Here is a 24,639-nt window from a genome sequence, read left to right as displayed (position 1 = left end):
TATTCAGTTTATGTTTTCAAGTGGTTTCTGTGTTTCTTGGTATCTCCAATGGGAACTCCAGATCATTTTGTTCTCTAACTTGTGCGAAGCAGCGTGGCTTGGCAGCGTGCTTTGGCAATATTACTGTACATCACGGCACGTCCAGTGAAGCTGGTGCTTATGGAAGGAGGCTGCACAGGTTTCACTCAGTTTTTCCATTACATTTCCAAGCCTAATTCTGAAAGCATCACCCTTGCCAAAGTTGTGTGTGAGCTCTGTGGCACAATCAGTCTCCTTTTGACAGCAGTGGGTACTTGGTTTCTTCCTGAAGGCATCCAGGAATCATGCTTCTTGCTGCCTGGGAGCCCTGCTAACTTTGTGTCTGTTACTGTCCTCGCCTCATCCCTGCCATTTTATCCAGGGGACTTTGCTCAGTGTCTTTCTGCCCATGGCCTTTAGAAGACCAGGTAGAAAATCTGGCTCCTGACTGTAGCTAATTTAGATCAGTCACTCAGAACACTGAACAGAAAGTGGGTAGGAGGAAGGAAATGAGCGGTTGAGTTTTTTCCTGTTGCAGGTAGCATGGAGATAAAATAGGAAATTCAATGCAAAGCTGTTATCTTGCTGAGCCCCCGGCAGCACCACGAGCAGCAGGTGCCTTAGGGCTGCTTTTGATGGTTTATTCCTGTTAGTGTCAGGTTAAGGCTGGACTTAAGGTCTTTGTGAGGGTGCAGAACAGGTTTATAGCATATAGCAAAGGAACTTCCAGGCAGTCTGGAGGAGAGTGAAATGTTCCTTGTGTAGAAGAGATAGGGCTGTGAGTTGCTGTGTGCTTTTCGTTAATACAGAACCTGGCTATTGAGGACCAAGTGGAAATAAAGTTGCATCAGATTCAGGCTAAAATCCTCACAGCTCTCCATCTGAGTGAGCGAGCAGTCGCACATGCAGAGGTGTGTGAGGGGTAATTCATGTCCTTTCGCTCTCCTTCTGTTAAAATGGAAAAATCACTTTGGTGAAGCCTCATTACTCAGGGCTGTAAAATGTACAATGTGAAGATAGACTGCAAACTCTTAGAATCATGGAATCATAGAATAGTAAGGGTTGGAAAGGGCCTCAAGATCATCCAGTTCCAACCCCCTGCTATAGGCAGGGACACCTCTCACTAAACCATCCCACCCAAGGCTTCATCCAACCTGGCCTTGAACACTGCCAGGGATGGAGCACTCACAACCTCCCTGGGCAACCCATCCCAGTGCCTCAGCACCCTAACAGGAAAGAATTTCCTCCTTAGATCCAATCTAAACTTCCCCTGTTTCAGTTTTAACCCGTTACCCCTTGTCCTGTCACTACAGTCCCTGATGAAGAGTCCCTCCCCAGCATCCCTATAGGCCCCTTTCAGGTACTGGAAGGCTGCTCTGAGGTCCCCACGCAGCCTTCTCTTCTCCAGGCTGAACAGCCCCAACTTCCTCAGCCTGTCTTCATACGGGAGGTGCTCCAGCCCCTGAGCATCCTCGTGGCCTCCTCTGGACTTGTTCCAGCAGTTCCATGTCCTTTTTATGTTGAGGACACCAGAACTGCACACAATGCTCCAGGTGAGGTCTCACAAGAGCAGAGCAGAGGGGCAGGATCACCTCCTTCGCCCTGCTGGTCACGCTCCTTTTGATGCAGCCCAGGATACGGTTGGTTTCTGGGCTACGAGCGCACACTGCCGGCCCATGTTCATTTTCTCATCGACCAGCACCCCCAAGTCCTTCTCTGCAGGGCCGCTCTGAATCTCTTCTTTGCCCAATAATCTCTTCTTTGCCCAATAATCTCTTCTTTTGCTTCTGGTAAGCAACCGAGACTGCACGTGGAAACTGCTGTCATTTGGTTTAATAATTGAATCGATATTCAGTGTTGCTTACCAGTGTGGACAGGTTTATCTGTGCAGCAGCAGGTGACTTGTTTCAGTGCTAGACTCAGGTAAACTGCCAGTTATACGAGTGATTCTGTGATTCTGTTTTCCTTGCAATAAGCCTGACAAATGAGCAGAGTGGTCTTCTTGGAAACCTGACGGAAAAAAGATGTTTCACTTTTCCATGGGTGTCGAGGGAAAGTGAGTTACCAGGAATGCCGTGCTTCGGCTTCGAAAGGCAGCCACTGGGATGAGGACCTGGATGTGCTCAGAGAAAAGCGTCATGTCCTGTATGTGCAGACTCCAGGCTGCAAATCGTGATGGCATCCAATCTGTGAGGAAGAAAAGCAGCAGACCCTGCAACGATGGATAAAGATCCCAGATGACCCAAAAGGACATGGTACATGATACACACATGGGAGTGAGCTGGGGTTTCTGTCAATAGCTCACTGTTATAATATCATATTTATATCTCTGTATGTATATATTATATGTATATTATATATATAATATATATAGACATATAACATCTTAAATATGCCTTCTGTGTGTCTTGCTTTGCTGTTTTGCATGTAGTTCACCTCTTGTTTTGTATGTGCATGTAAGGTGTCATGTGCTCATAGGCAGCACCTCTCCACTGTGTGCGACAGCGTCAGGCTGATGGCTGGCCACCATCGGAAGTGTCCCATTCAGCCAAGTCAGAGAGTGGATGTGGAGGGTGATGCCACTGCTAAGCATTCTAATGGGAAGAAGGTTTATTCCTAGGGGTGTATCTGCACTCAGCTGGGCTTGCAGAGCTCCTGTGCTTTGCTGGAGGTATCCATTCCTGCCCTTGTAAAACCTATTGGGCTACTGGACGCCAGCTTGGCTCTGATCAGCTCTTCTCAACCAAACCATGTGCTAGGGGACCTGTCCCAAGGACTGGCTTGAAATTATCCCTCAGGCTGTGTTTTACTGCCAATATCCACTGTGGGATGGTTTTGGGCTGGTGGAGAACTTTCCGGAAGGCTCGTCCCCACCAGAGTCCCCTGTATCTCTGGGTTTAGGTGACTGACTTGAAAGACTTTGCTAGTTTGTGGTACTCTGGTTTTCCCCTTTTTGATAAGAGAAAAAACAGCAATGAAGACAGGGAGGAACAAAAGCTGCTCATCTCTGAAGCGACCCAATGCTAAACATCACTGTTCCACTGTCCCGAAAGGGAATCTAAGGCAGGGAGTTTGTAGCATGGAAAGGGGCAGGGGGAGACCTGCAAAACTCCGTTGAGGCAGCAAATGTAGCTGCTTAAGTGCATCCTGCTGATGTGAGGGGGGACCTGACCTTGCTCGAATCCTGGCTGGTGCCACATTAGAAACGATGCTGCTGCAATAATAAACAGTGAAGCCTTTTGTTTTGTTCCGAGAGGCACGCTCACCCTTGCAGCATGTAGCGTAAGCGCTTAGCGGAGTTAATACTTGTCTGGTACAGATTCCCAGCCCTAGTTCTGTTTAGGCTGGCTGGACTGTTTGCTTCTGTGAAATACATCTTGCTCATCTTTGTAAGAACTTCCCAAGACTTAATGAAAACAAACATTATCTATTTCTGGCCCCAGATTTGAGGACAAAAACTTTGCACTTTGCTGCTACCGAAAAGAGTTTGTTTTTCCTTCAGTGCTGTTCCCAGGGTAGAGGCTGTAGCTTCACCTCCTGCTATGTAAATGAATGTGCATTGCTCTGCCTCAGGTGGAAATTCCCCTGGTCACAGATGGAAATTTTACCCTGCTGACAGTAAAACCAATCGTTTTCTTTTCAGCCCAAAGCCCGCTCTCATTTGAGTACCAAAGAAACAAACGCTTCGCATTCCTTTTCTCCTTGTTGTCACTGACTCACCGCGGCCTCTGCTGCTTATTTCTGACTCTTAAGTGATTTTTCAGGTGGCCGCTGAAGCATTCTTCAGACATTTGTCACGGGCATCTGCCTCATTTTGTAACGTGACCCATTCTGGGGGGGGGGGTTTATGTGTATTTGGGTTCTGGATGTTGTTTAGTTTGGAATATCCACTTCGAACATCAAACACAGCAAAACAAACAAAACCCACCCAAATACAACAAACCCATGAGGCTGTGCTGAATGCTTAGCGGAGGAAGGCACCTGCATCTGGCCGGGTCTTCAGGGTGCAGGCAGCCACCCACACTGCAGTTGGTGAGATCCGGGCTTACTGGAAGCAGTCAATAGGGACCCCCCCAAAATTCTCAGCTTGGATGCGGGGCTTTGTTTTACTGCTCTGACTTTGCCTCTGAGCAATGGGGTTTTATTTCTTGGGAGCCCAGCACTCGTGAACTTGAACAGTGCTTCTCGGTGTGGGAAAACTGGTGCTGCTCTTCTGGTAGCAAAGGGAAGGATCCAGAATCCCCTAATAGTAATTTCAAGATGAAACAGGGTGTTTTGGTTAAACAGGCACTTACAGCTCATAATGGGAGTCTGTGGGCTTGTAGATCACTCGGTTTCTGCAGAAAGGACTCCTAAGAAATGGTTTTGTGACGCAACAGAGGAAAGTTGTTTGTCCCTCCTGAAGAACCAAGAGGAAAGGGATGCAGCTTCTGTCCATTTGTGTCTGACATTCTTTGCTCTTGTATCCAAACCCCATCCTCAAGAGAAGTGAGGTTCTGAGAGGCGCTCCTTGTGTGCGTAGAAATGCTGTGTGTATGTGTGCAATTATATTTTGGGGTGATAAGTCAATGATATTCTGTGTTGAGACACGGATGCTTTGAACCCGTGTAGCACCACCAAAGACTTGCACAAACAGCAAAGCTCCACAAAATGCCCTGTAGAACACACAGAGAAGCAGGTGAAACAGCTTACTAAGGGCTGTGGCATCAGTGCCAGTACGAGCAGTTTAACACGAGTACCTTACTCCAGGTCCGGTCCTTGAAAGCATCTGGTTTTCAAAGCAGGATGTGTAATTTTGGTGGGGATTTTTATTGGTGTTGGTTTGGTTTTCCCCAAACCATTTTATCTTGCGTTTTTGCAGTCAGTATCTCAAAGTGTATCCCTGATACAGCTGTGGGCTCACGTATCTCACAGAACTGGGTCAGTAGCATCTCCTCCTATCAAGCATTTGACTCTGTGCTCTGGGATGTGGTGCTGCATGCAACACCAACAAGTAAAGAGAACTTGCTTTTTCCTTAACACGATACTTTGGCACAGGCAGAGGTTGTAACGTTGAAAATCCAATGGAGAAACATCCAAGGAGGTATCAAATGAAGGCTCCTTGTTCATTTTGATAGCCTCTGACAGAGAGCTGCCTCCAGGGATTTTTCTCCTTCAGAAATCCTTTGGTGTTGCTGCTGATCAAGACAGGAATCTGAGCTGCTTGCTTCAGCTAACTCGGGGCAGTTCTTGTTGCTTGTTTTGACCCTGCAAACATTGATGAGGAAGTCATAGATGAATTCCTTGTTCTCAAGTCTGCAATATTCTTCCTTTAAATGCGTACTCGCACAAATAAACAGGTATTTTTGTGTGGGCAAGGACACCAAATGATGCCATTCCGGCCTTCAGCAAGAGAGCAGAGTATCTTTGTCATCATTTTTCCTTCTCCCTGTCATTGAAGCTATTTCAGAAGCTCTTTGAACAAACAGGCTGCTTGGGTCCTTGAATCCCACCGGAATCATTGGGTGATGAATAATTCACCGTCACCTCCCATACAGTTCATGGGGTTTCACTTGGGGAGTTTTTTGCTTGAACGCATGTCCATCAAGCAAAGAGAAAAACGTGCTGGGGCTTTGTCATGGTTTTCTTCCTTGGAATCTCTCTTGTGGCACTGTCAACCAGCAAACCGTGGCCTTGTTCTTGAAGGAAAACCATTATGTTCTCAGCACTGAGCATTCAGCCGTCCCCAGGTCCAAGCTATGGAATTACTGCTGCATTTTTCTTTGGAGAGAGATCCTTCTCCCTGGAAGGCTGCTTGAGCATAGATGAAAACAGGAGAAAACCAGCATCTGTTCCAGAGTCGGTTACAGATGTGTGCTTCAGGATGTCACAAGTTAGCAGTGCATGGAGATGGGATTCGCTTCCTCAACCCTGGCAGGAGCCAGCATTACCATAGGAACTGTGGGATCAACTTCCTTGCAGCTCTTCCCTGTATGGTCGTTGTCCATCATCTCTTTACATTTCCACCAGACATGGGTCCCACTGCACTTGATGGCCTTTGCTCAGTCCCCTCTCGAACTGCTCGAGCAGAGGGAGATTGAGCTGAGCCTTTAGAAATGGCTGCAGGGATTTGTCCACCTGATCCCTATTTATTTTAATAGGGCAGTTAGTTCTCCAGAGCTGCCTCTCAGACCTAATCCTGTGGCTCCACAACCAAGGGGTGTAAGCTTTTGACCCTCATTGGGTTAAGTCTTATTTTGGCTGTTTATCCATCCATGTATCCATGCGAACCGGGTGTTTGTGCTGGTTTTGCCTCTGCAGAGACTGCATGATGGAGTTCCAGTGATGTTGTGCTGTACTTTGACATTTGTATTCTGCTTTTGTTTTGAGGTGGAGTGAGGGAAATCCAGAGAAACTGTTTAAATCCACCTGAAGGAGTTTGCATTCACCTCCTTACACAGGGGCTTTCCTTGGCAAGACCTGTTGTTGAGCTGTGTTTGCAGTAGGGATCCCAGTACCATCCCAGTACCAGCCCAGCACAGTAGGTAGACTGCAACTGTGCCCTGTATCCTTGTTTTCTTTAGTGGTGGACTTGGCAGTGCTGGGGAATGGCTGGACTTCATGATCTTAAAGGTCTTTTGAACCTCTTGGATTCTATGACTCTGATTCTATGACTCTGATTCTGAACCTAATTGCTTTTTGAAGTCCCCATTTCTTCCACTTTTCTTCTTCTTTCTCCTTCCCCTCACCAAATATTTAGATGTTCAACAAGTAAATTCACATTATCCTAATAAAACAAGTCCTTTAACAAGGACACCAGAGATTTAACCTGGTTTTTCCATTATTCTCCCATTCAACTTTTGGCCAATCAATCTGAACAAGCAGTCTGCTTGGATCCTTGAATCCCACCCCCTAATAATTCACCATCACCTCCTATACGGCTCATACACTATGTAATACTTCTGGCTAGTTGAGAAGTTTGTGTTCTCTAACATCCTACCACACTGCGGACATAGTGTGAATAATCATATGGGGCTTGACATTAAAACTGGAATTCATATCTTAATTTCCCCGGGGAAATTTAGGAGGTTTGGGATCTGCAGCTGGTTTGGGTTAATCAATACTTTCCTTAGAGCACTAGCACTGATTTTCTAAGTGATGAAGCTCTTCCCCTCATCTTTTATGTTGTGTCCTGCTTGAATAAACATCTATAAAATAGAGCAATATTCAACTGTTCATGAAGTTCATTGTAATTGATAAGGCTGCTGTAGCTCTGCCTGTTTGAAGATGGAGAATTAGAAAGTTCAAACTAGGAAAACGAACGTGGGCAGCAATTGGAGGCTGTAAGGTGCAGTTCAGACACTTCATACAGTTTATCCTCACATCCTAACTTCCCTTCAGTGTGCACACTTGCTTTGCAAGAGAGCTTGGGTTCCCCAAGTGTGTATGTATGTGTATGTATATATGTATGTATGTGTGTGTGTGTGTTTAAAGCAATCCCAACGGAGAATGAAAAGCCTGTAGCAGTGCAGCATTATGCTGTAGCACAAAGGCCCTTTGTGTAAGATGCAAAAAGAGACCGTGATCTTCAAATCTTGAGGCAGTGTTTGGTTTGGCCACAGGCATTTCTCAGCAAGGGATGTATCCTGTAGCTGTGCTTGCATGGGTGAGCTCTACTGCTCACCTCTGTGGTACCCGGTGCACATCAGGGTTATACACTTCATGCAGCTATTTCAGAGCTTGTTGCCAAAAAAGCCCTCTTTTGACTTTAAAAGAAGAGCAAGTTACCGGCTGTAACTGCATAGCTGAAGCAGAAACGTGGTTTCCCACCTGCTGGGGAGTGTTAACCGCATGGAGCAAATAGTTTCAACTCTCCTGAAACTGCTCTGGCTTCCTGTTTGTTTTGTGGTGCAATTCGATGGGGTGAGTTCGGTGGGGTTTTGTTTGCTTGTTTACCCCATCCCCCTGGAAGTGCAGGGTAAGAGAGGCTGCTTCTAGCCTTGTCTGTACAAGATACAGCTTCGTAAGCGCTACTATTTACCAAGGTTGCCCACCTCTATGTGGCTTAGGACCCAGAGGTCCTGAGGTATGGTGGTTTGCTCTCCAGGTGCTCCACTGGCAGTTGAAAACGTTCTTGCTGGGCAGTCCTGTAAATACCAAGGCACTGTGGTTGCGTTTGCTTGTTGTCATCCTCCTCTTTCTTCCCCTGTACCTTCCTCCTCCAAGAGCTGGCCAGATGTCTCATTGAGGCTAGGAACGTTGGCTGCATTTCTCATGCAGGAAACTGGTATAGAGAAGGGCTTTGGAAGGGAGATGGCTAGGAGCTGTACTGCCAATGTTTCCAGCCGTGCCCACTGTGTACATGGATGCTGAGGTGGCGAGCGGATGTACCAGAATGGTGTACCTGGAGCAGTGAGGATCGGAAACAACCTGAAAAAAGAGGTGAGGATAAATGCTAAGGGGTGGAGCTATGAAAGACTCATAATTAAGAAAAAGGGCTCAAAAGTGGCTTTTGTTGAAGAAAAGGGGTGTGAAAAGGAAGTTTTATGTGAGTAGTCGTTGAGACTGGGTGCAGCCGTAAGATGGGAAGAAAATTGCACTTTAGATTTGGCTTTAAGAAATATATAATGGACAGCAGCCCTTAGCCCCAGCCAAGCCCTGCAGGGTATGTATCCCCATCCCTAGGGATTTCTCCCTCCTTCCCCTGAGCTCTGGGCACTCCTTATCCTGCAAGGACTCGTACCCTGAGCAGGCAGTTGTGTGATGCAGAATGTTTGAAAACTCGTCCTCCCTTTCCTCCTGTCCATTTGTCTTTGTGCTCTCTCTGCAGCTTTATGTTAACCTGGGTAGTCCACAGCGCAGTAATGCACTACACAGGGTAGTGATGCAGTCTGAGAGGACATCTCTTCTTGCTTTCAAGTGCATTCATTTATGCATGGCAAAAGCTAACTTTTAAAATGAAAGTCAACTTGTGTTATCCAGCAGCTATGCCCATATCTGTTTTACGTACTCAGTTGTCTTTGCCTGGTGCTTACTTGGAGTCAAGCTGTAGTTGTTGCACTTTGCCTTATCATTTGTTATTGGAGGGCTCTGAACGGGGGACAGAGCTGCCATGTCCCTGTGGCAGAGATCAGAGACAGTCATAGAATCATAGAATAGTTGGGGTTGGAAAGGACCTCAAGCTCATCCAGTTCCACCCCCCCTGCCATGGGCAGGGACACCTCACACTGAACCATCCCACCCAAGGCTCTGTCCAACCTGGCCTTGAACACTGCCGGGGATGGAGCACTCACAACCCCCCTGGTCCCTATTGCCCATCAATTGCGCAAGAGGTGGCCATTCTTTGCTCCTTTGAGCTGTCCTAATAACCGAGTTCTGCATAAAACTCGGATCATGGTGCAGCACTTGGGAGCGCTACGTTGGGCTCTGCATCATTTGCCAAGCAGGACAAGCCTGATCCCCGGCTCAGCAGGAGCATGGAATCGCATTTCCGGCAAATTCACTGGGATGAGTGACATGGAGCCCATGCCACGGCCGGAGAACTCAAGAGCTGAGAATGCAAAATTAACCTTACAGAGTCTTTTATGAACGACTGGGGGTAAATTTATACCTGTTTGGCATGGTGCGGTGAGGGTCCCTTTGAACTGGCATGCCCAGCCTAATGTTGGATGCACTTGGAAAAACACCACATGGATGCCACTGGCCGCCTTAGCAGCGTTTTCTTCAGACGCATCGGCACTGTTTTGTTGTCAATAGGAGAGGAAAACCAACTGACTGAGCCCTCCTTCTGCTCCTCCTGGAGGTCTCGGATCTTTAACCTAGCAGGTAGCGACTCTCTTTCTGACTCCTCGTTCCTTTTTCCCTTCCTTATGGTTTCAATTTCTCACAGGCCGGGTGGGCAAATGTCCTGTCTGTTCGGTACAGCCCTGTTTGTGAAACGCGGAGATGAGCAGAAAAGCTGTTGAAAAGGAGAAAAAAGAAATAGCAGAACAGAAACCAGAATTCCTGTAAACAGTCTGTTTAAAAATATCATCAGCACATGTCAGGGCTGATGAAGTAAAATAGACAGTTTGAGCTTTGAAAGGTCACATTAAGACATGATAGTAGAATCAAACGGAGTTGAAGAATGAATGTTTCAATAGTCACACTTTGTACTGAAGGCAAGATGTCTGTGTTGCCAAGTAGTAATGTTCAGGGACAAAAAAGTGAGTCAGATTGCAAGAATGAGCTTTTCTTTGGATTATAACATGGAAAAAAAAAAATGGAGTTTGTACCTTAATCTCTTGCTTTCAGCAGGAGAAACTTTAGGGGAAATGATGATGTGGGGGGGACCAGTCGGGGCAATGTGCTAACATTAACCATGTCCTGTTCCAAGGTCAGTTGTTTGCATGTGCAGGAGTGAAACACCTAAAAGCACAAACCCAGGTTCACAGTCTCTAATTGTTTGAGACCCAAAGTACAGTGGGCACTTCTCAAGTGCCAGAGGAGGTGTGTGAAAAGAGAGATCTTTTCAAGTGAGCTTTCAGATGCTCTTCGGGTACCTAATTGCTGCTGAAAATTTAATGAGACAGAGGAGAGGCTGCCTTTGAACACTGGAAACGTTTCTTATCCCCATCTGCTGCTGCTTTGGGGAATCGCCGCTGATTCCCCGTGACGAGTCAGAGGGATGCTCTGTGCAGAAGGGTGACAGCAGCCCCACTGAGAAGTGGCTGACCCTTGGTGCACTGGTGGGATGGAGCCCTCTGCCATGGGTTGGTGCCTGCGTGCTGGGTTTGGGGGTTCCCTGCAGACAAGGAGCCTGTACGTCAGGGTGGAGGAGGAAAAGATAAGGTTCAATTGCCTGTGTGTCCTGTGTGTGCCAGCAGGTGAAGCTGTGCTGGGTTCCCCTCTCCTATGGTGCTAGTGAGAACACCAGGAGTGTTACAACCTAGTGCTTCTGCCTTAGGCCCTGCGGGCACCTCGCCTGCCTTGGAGGTGTTTCTCCTTGTCCCCCAGATTACTTGCCTCTCATTGATTTGGGATCTTGTCATAGAATGGTTTGGGTTGAAGGGACCTTAAAGCTCCTCCAGCTCCAGCCCCTGCCACGGGCAGGGACCCCTTCCACTGCAGCAGCTTGCTCCAAGCCCCTGTGTCCAACCTGGCCTTGAGCACTGCCAGGGATGGGGCAGCCACAGCTTCTCTGGGCACCCTGTGCCAGCGCCTCAGCACCCTCACAGGGAAGAGCTTCTGCCTAAGAGCTCAGCTCAGCCTCCCCTCGGGCAGGTTAAAGAGGGTATTTATTGCACAGAACTTCCCAGATGAATTAAAAACAAGTGCATGGTCGAGGTTGTCAAAGGAGCCCTTTCCAGGGAAGGAGTGAATCCCAAACCTTTTAAAATCCCCTCTGTGTTTGCGTTTATACATATGTATGTATTTAGGGCCTGTCTTCAACACGGTGTCCTATAGCTAGACCTGCGACTGTGGTAATAATGGAGCTGTTGTCTGGTGCTGCCAGCAGAGTGTCCCTGATACATCCACAACGTCAGCTGCATCAGGATGGTGGCAGCTTTGGCCATTTTCTGTGCTTGACTGCCAGGCAAATTCTCCTGGGGGCTGTTGCATTGCTCTGGGCTGCTTAAACCAGTGCTGCGCAGGTTGCTGGTGTGCAGCGCATAGCTGGAGTGACCTGTGTGTGACAATGACAGAGGGTGCCTGCTGTGCAGTGCTGCAGTGCTGGAGCACAGGGTTACTGTGTGTTACCGTTACGGTTACCAGGGCCCAGGACAGAAGGACCGGTGCGGGGCCAGCACTGCGCGGTGCGCAGGGTCAGTGGTGCACGATGCGGGGCCGGTGCTGAGCCGGCGGTGCGCGGTCGGGGCAGGGGCTCCACGTGTGCAGTGCGGGGCTGATGCGGGCTCAGCGGGGCGCAGTGCGGGGCCGCTGGTGCGGGCTCTGTGTGCGCAGTGCGGGGTACCCGGTGCGCGGGTACCGGCGGGCCGGGCGCGCTCGCCGGGTGGCGGCGGGGGGGGGGGGCGCGGTGCGCGCTCCCGCGGCCCATTGCAGACGGTGCCGGGGCGGTGCCGGCAGCGGGGCCGGGGCCGGGGAGACGCCGCGGGCGAGCAGGGAGGTGAGCGCCGGGCCGGGGCCGGGGGGGGGAAGCTGGGGCCGGGGGGGGAGCCCTCAGCGGCGGGGAGGAGAAGGAGGAGGAGCGGGGCCCGAAGGGAGCGGCCGCCGGTCCCCACGCCGGGCCGGGGCGCAGCGCACCCCATTGCCGCGGCCCCGGGAGCCGCTGGCCGGCACCGGCGGGGTCCCCGCTGTGCCCCGTGTCTGTGCTGCTCGCGGCGGCGAGCCCCGGTGGCTGCCCCGGCTCCTTTAACAAACTGCGTGCCTCGGGAAGAGCAGCGCGGCTGTGCGAGTGCGGCGCCTTCGGGGACTCGGGGTAGGTGTTAGCCGGTCTGGGGTCAGTCCTTGAAGCCGTGACCCCCCTCCCGCAGGAACAGATGCTTGCAGCAGCGCTCCTCTCCGTTTCCAAGGTGGGTGGATGGCGCTGGTGTGGCTGGTTTTGGCCAGGAATTGGATGGTGACCGCTCTGGCACCCTGCTGACCGACCCCATGGGCTGCTGGGGTCGGGGGGAGGCTTGTCCTGCTGGGCTTCCTGCCTGGCCTTTACCTGAAGGGTTTGGCACTTGGCACCTTGGCACTGCAGTGAGGAGTCACCCAGGGGTTTGGCTTGCCTGGCCACATCTGGCCATCATCGTACCTGCTCTGACATTGCAGTTGTGCTGTGTGGGTCGGTCGCTAACAGAGGTGTATCTGCTGTGGGTTAGGTTTGGATTGTCTGTTTTGGCAGGGCCTGAGGCAGACTTAAGAGCTCCCCAGAGAGAATCTCTAAGTGTGGTGTGTTGTATGCGCTTGAGGTGGGAACCTGGAAGTGAAGTTGAAGTCATTAGAAACAGTTTATTTTCTGTTTTCATCAGCAAGATGCGCTTGGGTTTCTGGTCTTGTCCGCTCATGGGAGCAGTTGAAAGAGACAAATTTCAGTGACCTCTGCAGCTAGAAGCTTTCATTTATCACAGCTTCCTCCAACTGCCAGCCCCTGCCTGTCTTAGCAGTAACAGCAGAAGTGCAGAGATCCCAAGTCACCTTGCCAGAGCTGAAGACTTGCAGCATCCTTTGTGTGATATACTTGTGCATATGAGAAAACAGAAACACAGTTGTTGTTTGAAGTCGTGCATCCAACAGTTGTCAGTGTCAGCAATGGAACCTTGCTAAAGCTCTTGCTCTAACCACTAAATACACTATTTTCACTAGATGTTTCCTCGGCCAATACTGAAAGCAGTTGATTGACTGTTCAACTCGCTTAAAAGCCTGCTTGAAAGTTTCCAGCAAGCAAGGTTCTTTAGGCCTCCCTCCCATCGGATGCTTTTCTTACTCCCTGAGGTTCCTCTGCCCCTCTCTAGTGATACTGTTGTGCTTCCAGAATGAGGTATGGCTTTGCATTTCCATTTCTCTTGAGCTGCTTTTACCTGAGCTCCTCTTTCCCTCTCCCTGGCTATTACTTGTGGTTCCTGCTGAGCTTGGATGATGTTGTATCACTCTGATGCTCTTTCTCTCGTCGCTCTGGAGCCAGGAGCCGCACAGCCTGGTTTTATCACAACGTGTATGTTCTGCTTTCCTATCTCTTCCCTTGCTGACAACCCCTTTCATCATGAGCCCTGCACACAAACAAGGTTAACTCCAGTTCAGATTACATTAGCGTACTTCTGCTTCCCATTACTTTTCTCTGTGAGCCTGTTTTATGGGGTCTGCATGTGTAAGGCAGGCACTGAGCAGCATAAATGTGCAAAGTAAAGGTACCTTTATTTCATAAAGGGAAAAGCACAAGCCAAGGGATTCTTTGGGTCCTGTGGTTGTGCAAAGCCTGATCCTTGTAGTCTCCATATAGCTGGAGCAGTTCCTTAGGAGGTGTTAAAATCCATGGTTCCCCACTGATATCTTGATGCAGGGAAGATGCTCATTTTGGTGTGTAAATGCTGGTTCGTATTAACCCTTCTGGTAGGGCAGAGGATGCTCTGTAGTGCTTTAGAGGCCTGCAGTTGGCCGTGTGTGTTTTCATCCCTCGCCCAGTTATCCTGGGCACATTCCATTGTATGTCTACTTCAGTCTAATGGTGTGTGTAAGCAAAGTAGGGAGTAAAGGTGACTAATGGAGGGCTTAGAAATCTCTATGAAAAGGTATTATCAAAGCAATGTAACTGTGTCTATTATGTAGAGGTGGATAAACATCTGACTACTGTGACTGAATGAACCAGTGTGGCAGGATATGAGAGATCAACATACAGAATAGAAGCTGTTAATATGCAAAAACCTTTATTTGTGCTGTATTTGGTAGAAGTCTTATTATGCTAAACCAAGCAAAGGAGATTATTCTAAACTAGGGCTTGAGGAAATGAAGCCTGAAGATACAAGCTATAGGATCATGGAATAGTTGGGGTTGGAAGGGACCTCAAGATCATCCAGTTCCACCCCCCCTGCCATGGGCAGGGACACCTCGCACTAAACCATGTCCCCCAGTATATTGATTTTGGGGTTGTTCAGTATTCGAAAGCTTCTCCATAGCTTTTCAACAGGTCTTACTCTTTTCCTACCAAGTCTTTATGCTTGTTGTGTATGCCTTGAAGGAGGAACCGGAGACAATCAGAGCTCTGGTGCAACTCGGCCTATGCTGAAGGTGCAGCGCTGTCACAGGAGCTGGACGAGAGCAGTGATGGCCCCGCAGCACAGTTGAGACACTGGTCTGCAGTTTACAGAAGGCTTTCCAGTCTGTTCTTGGGAGTCAGTTTTACAGCCTGTGAGTGCTCCGATGTCTTGCCCCAGCATACAGCGGACCTCTTTTGTGCCGTGAGCAACTTTAAAACCCTTTTAGAACACTCATTGAGGTAGGACTGCACCTGCGAAAGCTGAGGGCTGATCCGGATCGAAATGTGTATCAACTGTGTGCTTCAGACAAGCCAGGCACGTGTACAGCAGAATTCCTGTGGTCTCTTCCCCCGGCTAAGCTGATGCCTGGAAGGAGGGTGACTTCCTGCTGTCTCCCACACAGCACACATCACCTGCGAGCTCCCTGCCCCTCGTTTCGTACCGACTTGAAAGGTATTTTTGTAGTCCTGGGTTTAGTAATTGTGTAACGTGCTTGTGGGTGTCGGAGCTTCCGTGCCTGCCTGATGCTGCAGCCTCGCCGAGGTTCGTGGAGCGCTGCTCCGTGTGAGGTCGCGCTACCTTGCTGCTTAGTTCCGTTCTTGTTCCCCTCGAGAAGTTGCGTGCTGTAAGCACCAGGGCTGTGGTTAATAACTCTGTACGGGGAGAGTTGTGTTGGTGTGGTTTATGTCGACTGCTGGCTTGATAAATACTGACTGGGTAATTTCAAACGTGTCTCTTGCACTCCGCAGAAATTTGCCTTTCTGTGCAATTATTTATTCCTCAGGGTGTGTGAACTCAAAGCATATGGTACGTCCTGTTACTGGTGGTGTGCCTGTATTTGTTACATGGCATCCAGGAGCAGTTTACGTGCTCTCCTGGCAGGCTGGTGCAGGGACTAGTCCCATGTGTATATCAACTCTGCCTTGGCCATCTCTTCCCTTTACTAAAGATGTACATTTAATAACTTCACACTAATTAATGCCAGGGGAAACCTTAGGGAGAGCAAAGCAGTCTGGCTTTCCTGCAGGATAATGTAGTGAGGCAAGGAGGGAGAGGAAGTTGAGGATTTGCCTTCATCTGAAAGCTGGAATTTTGCCTCGTGGTCGTTTTCTTCCACCGCTTTTGCTGCCCTGTGATGAACAGGTCTGGGCGTTGTAAGATGGGTTCATTGTCCATACAGCTCTCAGTAAGGAAGTGATTAGTACCGATGGGCTCATCTTTCCCGATGGTCCCTCTAGGATATGACTCCATATCCCAAAGTTATTGAGGGAGCAGTTGCCCACTACCAGGAGGTTTTGCTGCTGCACCAGAGGCAGGGTCCAGTATAGAATGGGTCCATGTGTATTTTATTCCTAGTTTCCTGAGAAAGTCTGTAGTACACAGATTTTTACTTTCCCCTTACAAAAACATGTGGGAAGGAGAGTACACTTGGATTCTCTGGGAATTGTGGGGAACAGCTTTGTGTTTGGACCCATGGAAACCTATTGTTGGGTGCGTGCTTGATGCTTTGGGACCTGTGTGGTGTGACAGCATGATTTCTCTTCCTCGTGTGCTCAGAGAAGCCCAAAGCAGTACTGTGCTCTGCAGTTGGAGAGCTGGTTTATCTGCAGGCTGAAAGCAGCAGCTGTAGTGGCCCCACACAGACCGCAGTCACAGCCCATGCTGTGCATCAGCCAGTCCACACGCTGCTTGTCCCGCTGCTGGGCTCTCCCACTGGGTTGGGGCTGGTCACTCCTCACATTTGCTTAGCAGGATCTGAGGTCCCCATCACGTGTGCTTGCTGCTTTTGGGAACAGAGCTTCCATTACTGCCTCCCTCTGGGATGGGAAGAGTGGTTCTCCCTTTAGGGCAGCTGGGGCCCTGCCTGTCCAGAGAGACAGAGGAAACTGCATCTTGCGTTCAAGTGCTCAGCTGCGCCAGCAGCACTGCCCACAAGACACTGCCCCTGCAGCTCCTGCCTGGTAATTCCCTTTCCTGGAGTCAGCACGACTGCATGGCTTGTAGACAGCCTTTAGCACATGATGGTGAGCGTCCTGCCCAAGCAAGTACCTACCACGGGGCAGTTTTGGGGTCGGGCTCGTATACAAGCAGGCCCAGAGGAAAACTGCTGCATGAGGTGAATAAGAAGCTCTTTGAGGCTCTGTGGTTTCCTCAAATGTGCTGTGCATGCCTCCAGTTTAGGGCTAAATGAAGTTCACAACATACTTGGCCTTCACAAGGGCCAGGTCTTCAGCTTGGCTGTGCTCATCGTTATGACTTGGGCCACCCAGTCTTGAGGTCCATCTGCCTTGGATGGAGTGTATATGTATGTGCTGCAGAGCAAGAGCTTTGTGTGTTCTCGTTGTCTGTTCTCCTGCTCAGCCCCTGCCACGCTGCCCGGCATCCTTGGAGCTGGAACTCAGCTGTGTTCCTGCCTTGTACTGGGAGTGAGTAGCTGAGGCTTGTGGGGGAAGAAGAAGTCTTATAGGAAGTCATAGGTGGGGGGATGTGGAAGTATCCTAGCACGAATACTTTGTAGTGTGTTGCAGTAGGATGGGTGAGGAGTGGGGGTGTCTTGTAGAGAACGGGTGGCCTGGTGTTGATAAGCAGGGGCCTTTGGTAGCCTGTGTACCTGCTTGAGGTTGGCTCTGTGGGTTTGCATCCCACTGAAACCAAAGCTTCTGTCTCTGCCTTGCTGTGAGAGATCTGCACGTTGTGCAGTAAATGGATTTCTGTTAGTTCGGGGGTTTGATTAACTTGGCCCTCAGGCTGCCAGCCCTACAGGTACCTACCGCAATGTGGGACTTCCAGTATTAATCTATATTCACCAGGATGAAAGGCTGAGAGGATGCTGGGGCCTTTAAACATTGGCAGCATCCTGGATTTAGTAATGGGAGGGGGGAAAGTGTGGTAAACAAAGCATCAGAGACCATGCGAGTCCAGAGCTGTCCTTCCTGTGGCATATTCCCTCCGGGTTCTGTTGGAAAAATCAGGAGATAATCAGTGAGTTTGGAAAAACAAGGTATTGAACAACCTGACCTCGACATTGTAGTGCTGATAGCTTAGATAGGTACTTTATATCTGATGGGGTGTGACAGCAGGTAGAAATGCTCACCAGGAGGAAGCAGTTCAGTCACTGCCATGTGCCCATCTCTGCTGCTCGGTAGCGTCATGGTAGTTTGCTGCTTTTATGCCATCGGGCAAGGCCGAGGGAGCAGATCTCTTGAAACTTGCTGGGTTTGTTATTGAGCAGAAGCAGCTTGTTTTGCTTTATTCAAACTTGTAAACCCTGCCTCCTCCCCCTTTTACTTCCCTCCTTCTTAAGGCCCATGGGTGGTTTTGCGGTCCCTGTATCCGGTCTCTGTGTGATACAGCGTGTGCGCTGAGGAAGCGGGACAGATAAAACACGGCTCAGAGTTCTGGGAATCCTCCGCTCAGTGCTGATGGGGAAGTGCTGCTCTCCCAGGCGCTAGCAGATAAGATGCTGGGCTTCTTGTCGTACCCAAGCATAGGGGCTGGCTCACGAGGGGCTGCCAGCAGGGCTTCATGATTTGGGAGCCCCAAATCTCCAGCAGCATCTTCTTCATTTCTGTCTAAGTTTGTACACGAGCAGCTCTGAAGCCATGTTTTGAATTGTGAATGGGCAAATTTGGTCCTGGTTTCACGGGGCGAGGAGCAGTGACACAGAATTGCCCGGGGCACGTGCAGGGCTGCATTTAGCCCCAGCAGAGGCAGGCTGGCAGGAGGCTGAAGCCTTGCTTTCCTCAACAGCTACCACCATGGCTCTGTGAGCACCCTCCAGGCTGTGTTTCTCTGCTGAGCTGGGGGAAAAGCTGGTAAGTGAGAGGGAATTGGGGTGAGCTGGCTCCTCTGCTGGGGTGGTTGAAGGGAATTAGTTACAGCATTTACCTGTCTCTTGCTAGGGGCTAACAGTGCCAAGCTCTTCCTGCGTATGGGAGCACCACACTCTGCTGCTTGTTATCAGTTAGAGGAGTTTTATACAGGTGTAGTATTTTTCTTGTGGGCAGATGGATGCAGTGTGAGGGTAGCTTTGACTGTGGTGTTACATGTCTGTAAGAAAGCAAATGTACGATGGGTTTCACTTCAATACCTTTTGTTTTAGCCATGCACGCATGCGCTTATCCTGTGTTTGAAACCAAGTCTATACCTGACAGCATTCAGGTTCTTTTCGAGTTCTTTGGATGTGCTAAGGTGAAATTGTAGAGCCCTGCCAAGTGAAAAGGTGCAAATGGAATTAACAAACCTCAGGACCAGCAACATCTCTTTCTCTCCCTTGCAGACTGGAACTGAGCTCTGGAAAAACAAAGTGGAGCTTGGAGCATGTGGCCTGAGGACTGCCCTACCAAGCCAGGGGTAGGGACTTACTGTTTGTGTTGGCTGCTGGGTTGTAGATGAGCTTCTTGGGATGAGTGCCTTTGTACTGAACTGAAAGTACGTCTCACTCTGTCAGATGTGGATGTTAATCCCACTCTGGAAAGGGTTACACTGGGGCAGAAGCCAATGCTATAGCAAGAACACCTCTGTAGCTTAAAGGCACTGGACTGGAAGGTTGACTGAAGGTGCATGTTTTCCTGAGCGGAACCTTCCTTTCTTTGGGTTCTTTTGCGCATTAACTTTCTACAGAGACCAGTCCAGATCTGAGGAGTTATCGTGTAGTCAACAGCTACAGCCCTTGTTCCCTTTTCTTGCAGGTGGTAGCTAAGAAGTAAGCAGGATGCCCCCAGGCATTTACTGCCCTATGGAATTCTGGTCCAAGGGGGAAAACCAAAACATCCAGGTGGACTTTCTGCTGCCCACAGGCATTTATTTAAACCTCTCTGTGTCCTGCAATGCCAGCTTGGGCACCATCAAGCAGGTAACAGCCTTATTTCACAGTCTCATCTGTGGTAGTCTCCAAACAGTCAAATGCAGATGCTGGACTGACTCAAAGTATTCAGGATGCCGGCTCACAGAAAATGAATACTGAAAATTGGGAATGGGAATCATAGGGAGGATTTTACTTAGTGCTTCTTTGAGGAATAAAAAGCTTGTACTGAAAGCATGTGTAAATGAAATGTAGCTGCTTCCTTGTTTCCATGGGCTGTGTTAGGGGAGAGTGAAGGAAAACAGTGGGAAAGGTTTTCTCTGCAGCAGCAGCCTGGCCTGGATGAGTCACAGATCACAAGGGATGGAAGCACAGTGCCAGATTATTCCAGGTTTTCTTGCGCTGCAGTTTTCAGGTAAAAAAACCAAACCAAAACCAGCCTAAAAACCCATAACTGGAGCTGACTGGTTCCAGCTGTGAAGTTACAGGTCTGTGTTTCACAGCCAGAATAGGCACTGGGCCAGAACAGAGGCCGTCTGCTCTGGAGTTCTGTCTCCTATAGCAGGCATTTAGGATGAGAGTGAAGAAATGGAGTGTGTGGTGTGGAAGTGCCATCCCCTGGGAGTGAAGGATGAAGGGTTCTTGGGTCTCGTCGTAGATTTCATGTCACTGGGGGCAAGTTATTTAACTGAGTTTTGCTTCCAGTGGGAGCAGTACCTCTAGTTCACAAGGCCAGCAGTCAGCCAGTGCTTACAGTGAGATATTCAGGTGGGGAATACTTATATACTGAGGTCGAAGGATTTACTTTGCCTGAAACAAATGGCAAGCATGAAAAGAAGTCAGTTAAAGGCACTTGCAAATGAATCTACCCAGCGCTTCAGCATGAGTTGAAGCCACCAGGCTTGGCTGAAAAGCAGCCTGTGATTGCAGCTCCAGGAATGCTGTGGGAAGGTTTGGCTGTGCATTGCCTTCACCAAATGGTGTATCATCTCGAGGGAATGAGGTTGTGGGGTGATCAGAATCATTGAGGTTGGAAAAGACCCTTAGGATGGGGAGGAGGATGGTGATGTTCTGGCAGTGCAGCGGTAGTTTCACCCTGCTGTTGCTCTGGCCCAGGTGGTGTGGAAGCATGCTCAGTATGAGCCGCTGTACCATATGCTCAGTGATCCTGAGGCCTATGTCTTCACGTGCATCAACCAGACAGCAGAGCAGCAGGAGCTGGAGGACGAGCAGCGGCGGCTTTGTGACATCCAACCCTTCCTGCCGGTGCTGCGGCTCGTGGCTCGGGAAGGAGACAGAGTCAAGAAGGTTATTAACTCCCAGATCAGCCTGCTCATTGGGAAAGGTCAGTTCCCCATCACCAGCAGTGTGGCAGGGGTGTTGGAACGTGGTTCTATCCCAGGCACCCTTGCTACCTGTGGAATACTGATGGAGGAGAATAGCGAGTGTGTGCAGGCCCAAGAAGGGTGGCAGAGCCCTGGCCCAGGCTGCCCAGGGAGGTTGTAGTCTCCCTCTCTGGAGCCATCCCAAACCCACCAGGACACGTTCCTGTGTACCCTGCTCTGGGTGGCCCTGCCTTGGCAGGGGGTTGGCCTGGATGATCTCCAGAGGTCCCTTCCAACAGCGGTGATTCTGTGATGTGTCCTGCTGGCAGAGGGCTATACCATTCGGGTGCATTTGTACATAGCAAATAAGCAGTTGCTCATAGCTTGGCTGACTTCTTTTGGCCAAACTTTGAGCATGTGTTCAGGAAGCCTCTTTCACAGACACTTGATTTCCCTTGGGTGCAGATGCTTATTTTGCCTTTCTCTCTGCTCTCCCCATAGGTTTGCATGAGTTTGACTCGGTGCAGGATCCAGAGGTGAATGATTTCCGTGCCAAAATGTGCCAGTTCTGCGAGGAGAGAGCAGCGAAGCGGCAGCAGCTCAGCTGGGCAGCTTGGATGGAGTACAACTTCCCCTTGCAGCTGGAGCCCATGGCCAAAGGCCCTGGCACTGGCCCTCTCCATATCCCCACCAAGAACATTTTTGTCAACGTCAAGTTCCAGTCTGGAGGGGTAAAGCACAGTCTTTTCTATGACCATGTTTAACTGGTTCGTGCCTTCCTTTTGGGCATTTGGAGGCAGAATAATGCGTGCGTGGACATTGTTTCCATGTGGTCAGTGTTCATCTTCATTCTCCTGTGGAGATGGTTGGGAGGGAGACTCTGAGCCTAAAGCCAAGGGAGCTGTTCCTCTTCCTGAGCATGCATTGGGTGTACTGGTTAGCTGGTAGCTGAGGTTGCTGCATGTACTTGTGGTAGAAAGCTTTTAGGGTAGGAAGGGAGCATAGAACCCAATAGATGCCTTTCCTTTTGAACCCAAGAGTCTGCTCAGCTCATGATCAGCATATGCTGCTTGCAGGCATCAGTCTCTGTTCTTGCCTGCTACCCTTGGGTTAGTGTTATCCTTGCATGTTGTGCCTGGGCGTGAAGCAGGAGTCACCCCCAAGGGCGAAGGGCTTCCCAGAGCGGTGTGTTTGAGCATGGTGAGCTTAGCCACCCTCTGCCTTTGCTGGTGGAGTGGCAGTGGGATGACTTTTAATGACTGGCAACCACATGAACCGGTGATGCTGCTTAAACTGGACTTGAAGCTCCTGATTTCCAGTCTTGGGGTTGCGCTGCTGACAGATGGTCCTGCCCAGTCTGACAAATATCCCTACTTACTTGCTGATTGTGTGTGGGTAATTCTGCCTTCCTGTCCTTCTCCTTATTGTCAGTAACAGGAATGTTGTTACCTGCTTGCGGAGCTACTGCTGCTCCTTGGGCTGGTTTCAGCCCGTTGTTTGACAGTGTATGCTGTGCTGTTGGCATTGCAGGAGAGCTTCACTTTCCAGATCTCCCCAAATGAGTTCCCCATCACGTTAATGAGCTACGCTATCAAGAAGCAGGCTACTGTCTTCCGCCATGAGACAGTGGAGAAGCCAGAGGACTACACCCTGCAGGTGAACGGGAAATGTGAATACCTCTACGGGAACTACCCCCTGTACCAGTTCCAGGTGAGCCTCGTGCCTTGCTGTGTCAATGAGTCTGTTCCTATTGCTGGGGGGGTGGATTGAGACCTGGTGTCCTCCAGCCCAAGGAGGTAGTGCTGTTTACAGGAGTGCAGCACAATGGCAGGACTTGGATGCTACTTCAGGCAAGGGATACTTCTAACAGCTTAACAGATCCTTATGCTTTCGGGGGCTAACGATCTAATCCTGTCCCTGCGTACCAAGTGCTGTGTAAATGCATTTATAGACTGTGGTTCTAGAAACGTCTGTTTGCTTGCATGGTGGGCTGGGGGTTCTCTTTCTGAAAGCTGGGCAAGTAATGCTGTATCCTGTATTCCCCTGGCAAGGCAAACTGCTGTTGGGAGTGCTGAATCCTCCTCAGTGTTTCCCCTTAATGCAGCCATTTGAGTCAGTTGATGAAATGCCAGCTATAAAAGGCACTTCATATTCTCGGTTCTGGCAGCGGGAGTCCAGTGAGTTGCAGGTTGATGAAGCCAAGAGGAGATAAATTAAAACTGATTTTTGGTTATTGCTGTGTCCTTTCCTTACTCCTTCCACCTGCTTTGTGCTGCAGCCAGTTCTGACTTGCTGCCTGCTCTTGCCTGGCTCCGTTTCATCCCTGCTGACTCTGTCCTCTCTTTGCAGTACATTCGCAGCTGCCTGCACCGAGGCCTGACGCCCCATCTGACCATGGTGCACTCCTCCACTATCATTGCCATGAGAGATGAGCAAACCAACTGTATCACCAGCCCCCCCAAGACTGCTGCCAAGCCCCCCCCGCTCCCCAAGAAAAAGGTAAAAGGGGGCATCCTCAACTCGTCCCCTGATGGAGATGCTGATCTTGTGTGGGAGCAGCAGCTGGTTCTCCCTGCCCTCCTCAGGACGGGTTCCTAACTAGGGTCTAAGAGCCAGGGATTCCCAATCATGCTTCCACCTCCCCCTGCAGCTTCCCTGGGTGCCACAGACCCCATGCTGCCTGCCTGCAATGCAGTGCTGTCTTCTGTTGGAGCAAAGAGCACGTGATGAGAGATGAGGTCTGGTGCTGGCTTGAGGAGTCTTTATTGCACTTATTCCTGACTGGAGGAACCCTTTTCTCTTCCCAGCCAAACTATGGTTCTCTGTGGTCCTTGGAGCAGTCTTTCTACATCCAGCTGGTGCAAGGCAGCAAGGTCAATGCGGATGAGGGGATGAAGGTAGGTACCCGCTCACCTCGGAGGTTTGGTTTTGTGTCCTTCGGCTTTCCCAGCTGCACCCCTTGTTCGAGTGGTGAGGGAAGCAGGGGCCCGCAGCTCGGTCTCACGTGATCCTCCCTTGTGCTTCATTCAGCCTTTGGGCAGTTTCTGAACTGCCGCACAACAGGAAGGGGAAGGGAGGTTGCGAGCCAGCAGCCCAGCAGTGCCTTCTTCCAACGCTCCCCTGCCTAAAGGGGAGCAGCAAACAGAGCCGCTGGCCTGTGGGAGCCTTGCTTGCCAGTGGCGTGGAGGGGCAGGGGGGCCTGCAAGGGGCAGGGGAGGGGAAGTTCGGCTCTGAGAGAATGATGGGAGAGGTTCTCCCAGGGGAGGCTGAGGCAGTAAAGCGCTGGGATTTGAGGATGTCTGCCCTGAAGGGGAAGCGGGTGAATGAGGAGGAGAGGAAGGGAAAGGCTGCCCATAGGGAAAGGAAGGAAACGGGGCAAGAATGTTTCACATGTGCAGGGCAAGGCTTTACAAAGAAACAGGCAATCAAATAGTTATTTCTTCTGCCCAGTGCCCCATGTTTTGCAGCTCTTCTGATCATGTGTCTGCAGCAAAGTCCGGTCCCTGTGGATTCATGGCGTTCTCCTCTTTCTCCTTCCCTCAGCTGGTGGTGCAAGCAGGGCTCTTTCATGGCAATGAGATGCTGTGCAAGACGGTGTCAAGCTCTGAAGTGAACGTGTGCTCAGAGCCTGTGTGGCAGCAGAGGCTGGATTTTGACATCAACATCTGTGACCTTCCCCGCATGGCGCGGCTCTGCTTTGCCCTCTATGCTGTCATTGAGAAGGCAAAGAAGGCGCGTTCCACCAAGAAGAAGTCCAAGAAAGCAGTAAGTAAAAGCCAGCGTGGGGCTGAGCCAGGTTTGCCGGTGCTGGAGGGCACCATTCTGAACCAAATGC

The 24,639-nt window shown here is 50.1% G+C and overlaps 1 protein-coding gene across 8 annotated transcripts in view; it reads left to right on the top strand.

Moving 5' to 3' along the window:
• The first annotated feature begins 8,270 nt into the window (after positions 1-8,270).
• PIK3CD (phosphatidylinositol-4,5-bisphosphate 3-kinase catalytic subunit delta) overlaps positions 8,271-24,639 on the top strand; it is a 30,845-nt gene continuing 14,476 nt past the window's right edge. The window contains exons 1-9 of one of the 8 annotated variants that reach the window (XM_065696780.1): positions 8,271-8,439; positions 18,955-19,028; positions 19,367-19,530; positions 20,596-20,824; positions 21,306-21,535; positions 22,335-22,514; positions 23,154-23,303; positions 23,612-23,701; positions 24,348-24,569. In XM_065696780.1, the coding sequence (XP_065552852.1) occupies positions 19,390-19,530; positions 20,596-20,824; positions 21,306-21,535; positions 22,335-22,514; positions 23,154-23,303; positions 23,612-23,701; positions 24,348-24,569 (1,242 nt within the window). In that variant the 5' untranslated portion in view covers positions 8,271-8,439; positions 18,955-19,028; positions 19,367-19,389. The other 7 variants (XM_065696781.1, XM_065696779.1, XM_065696777.1 and 4 more) reach the window with 7 other exon arrangements.

The sequence above is a fragment of the Lathamus discolor genome, chromosome 16 (genome assembly GCF_037157495.1).
Source record: "Lathamus discolor isolate bLatDis1 chromosome 16, bLatDis1.hap1, whole genome shotgun sequence".
Taxonomy (NCBI): Eukaryota; Metazoa; Chordata; class Aves; order Psittaciformes; family Psittacidae; genus Lathamus; species Lathamus discolor.
Note: the sequence above shows the minus strand (reverse complement) of the source record. Positions and strands in the feature narration are given on the sequence as shown.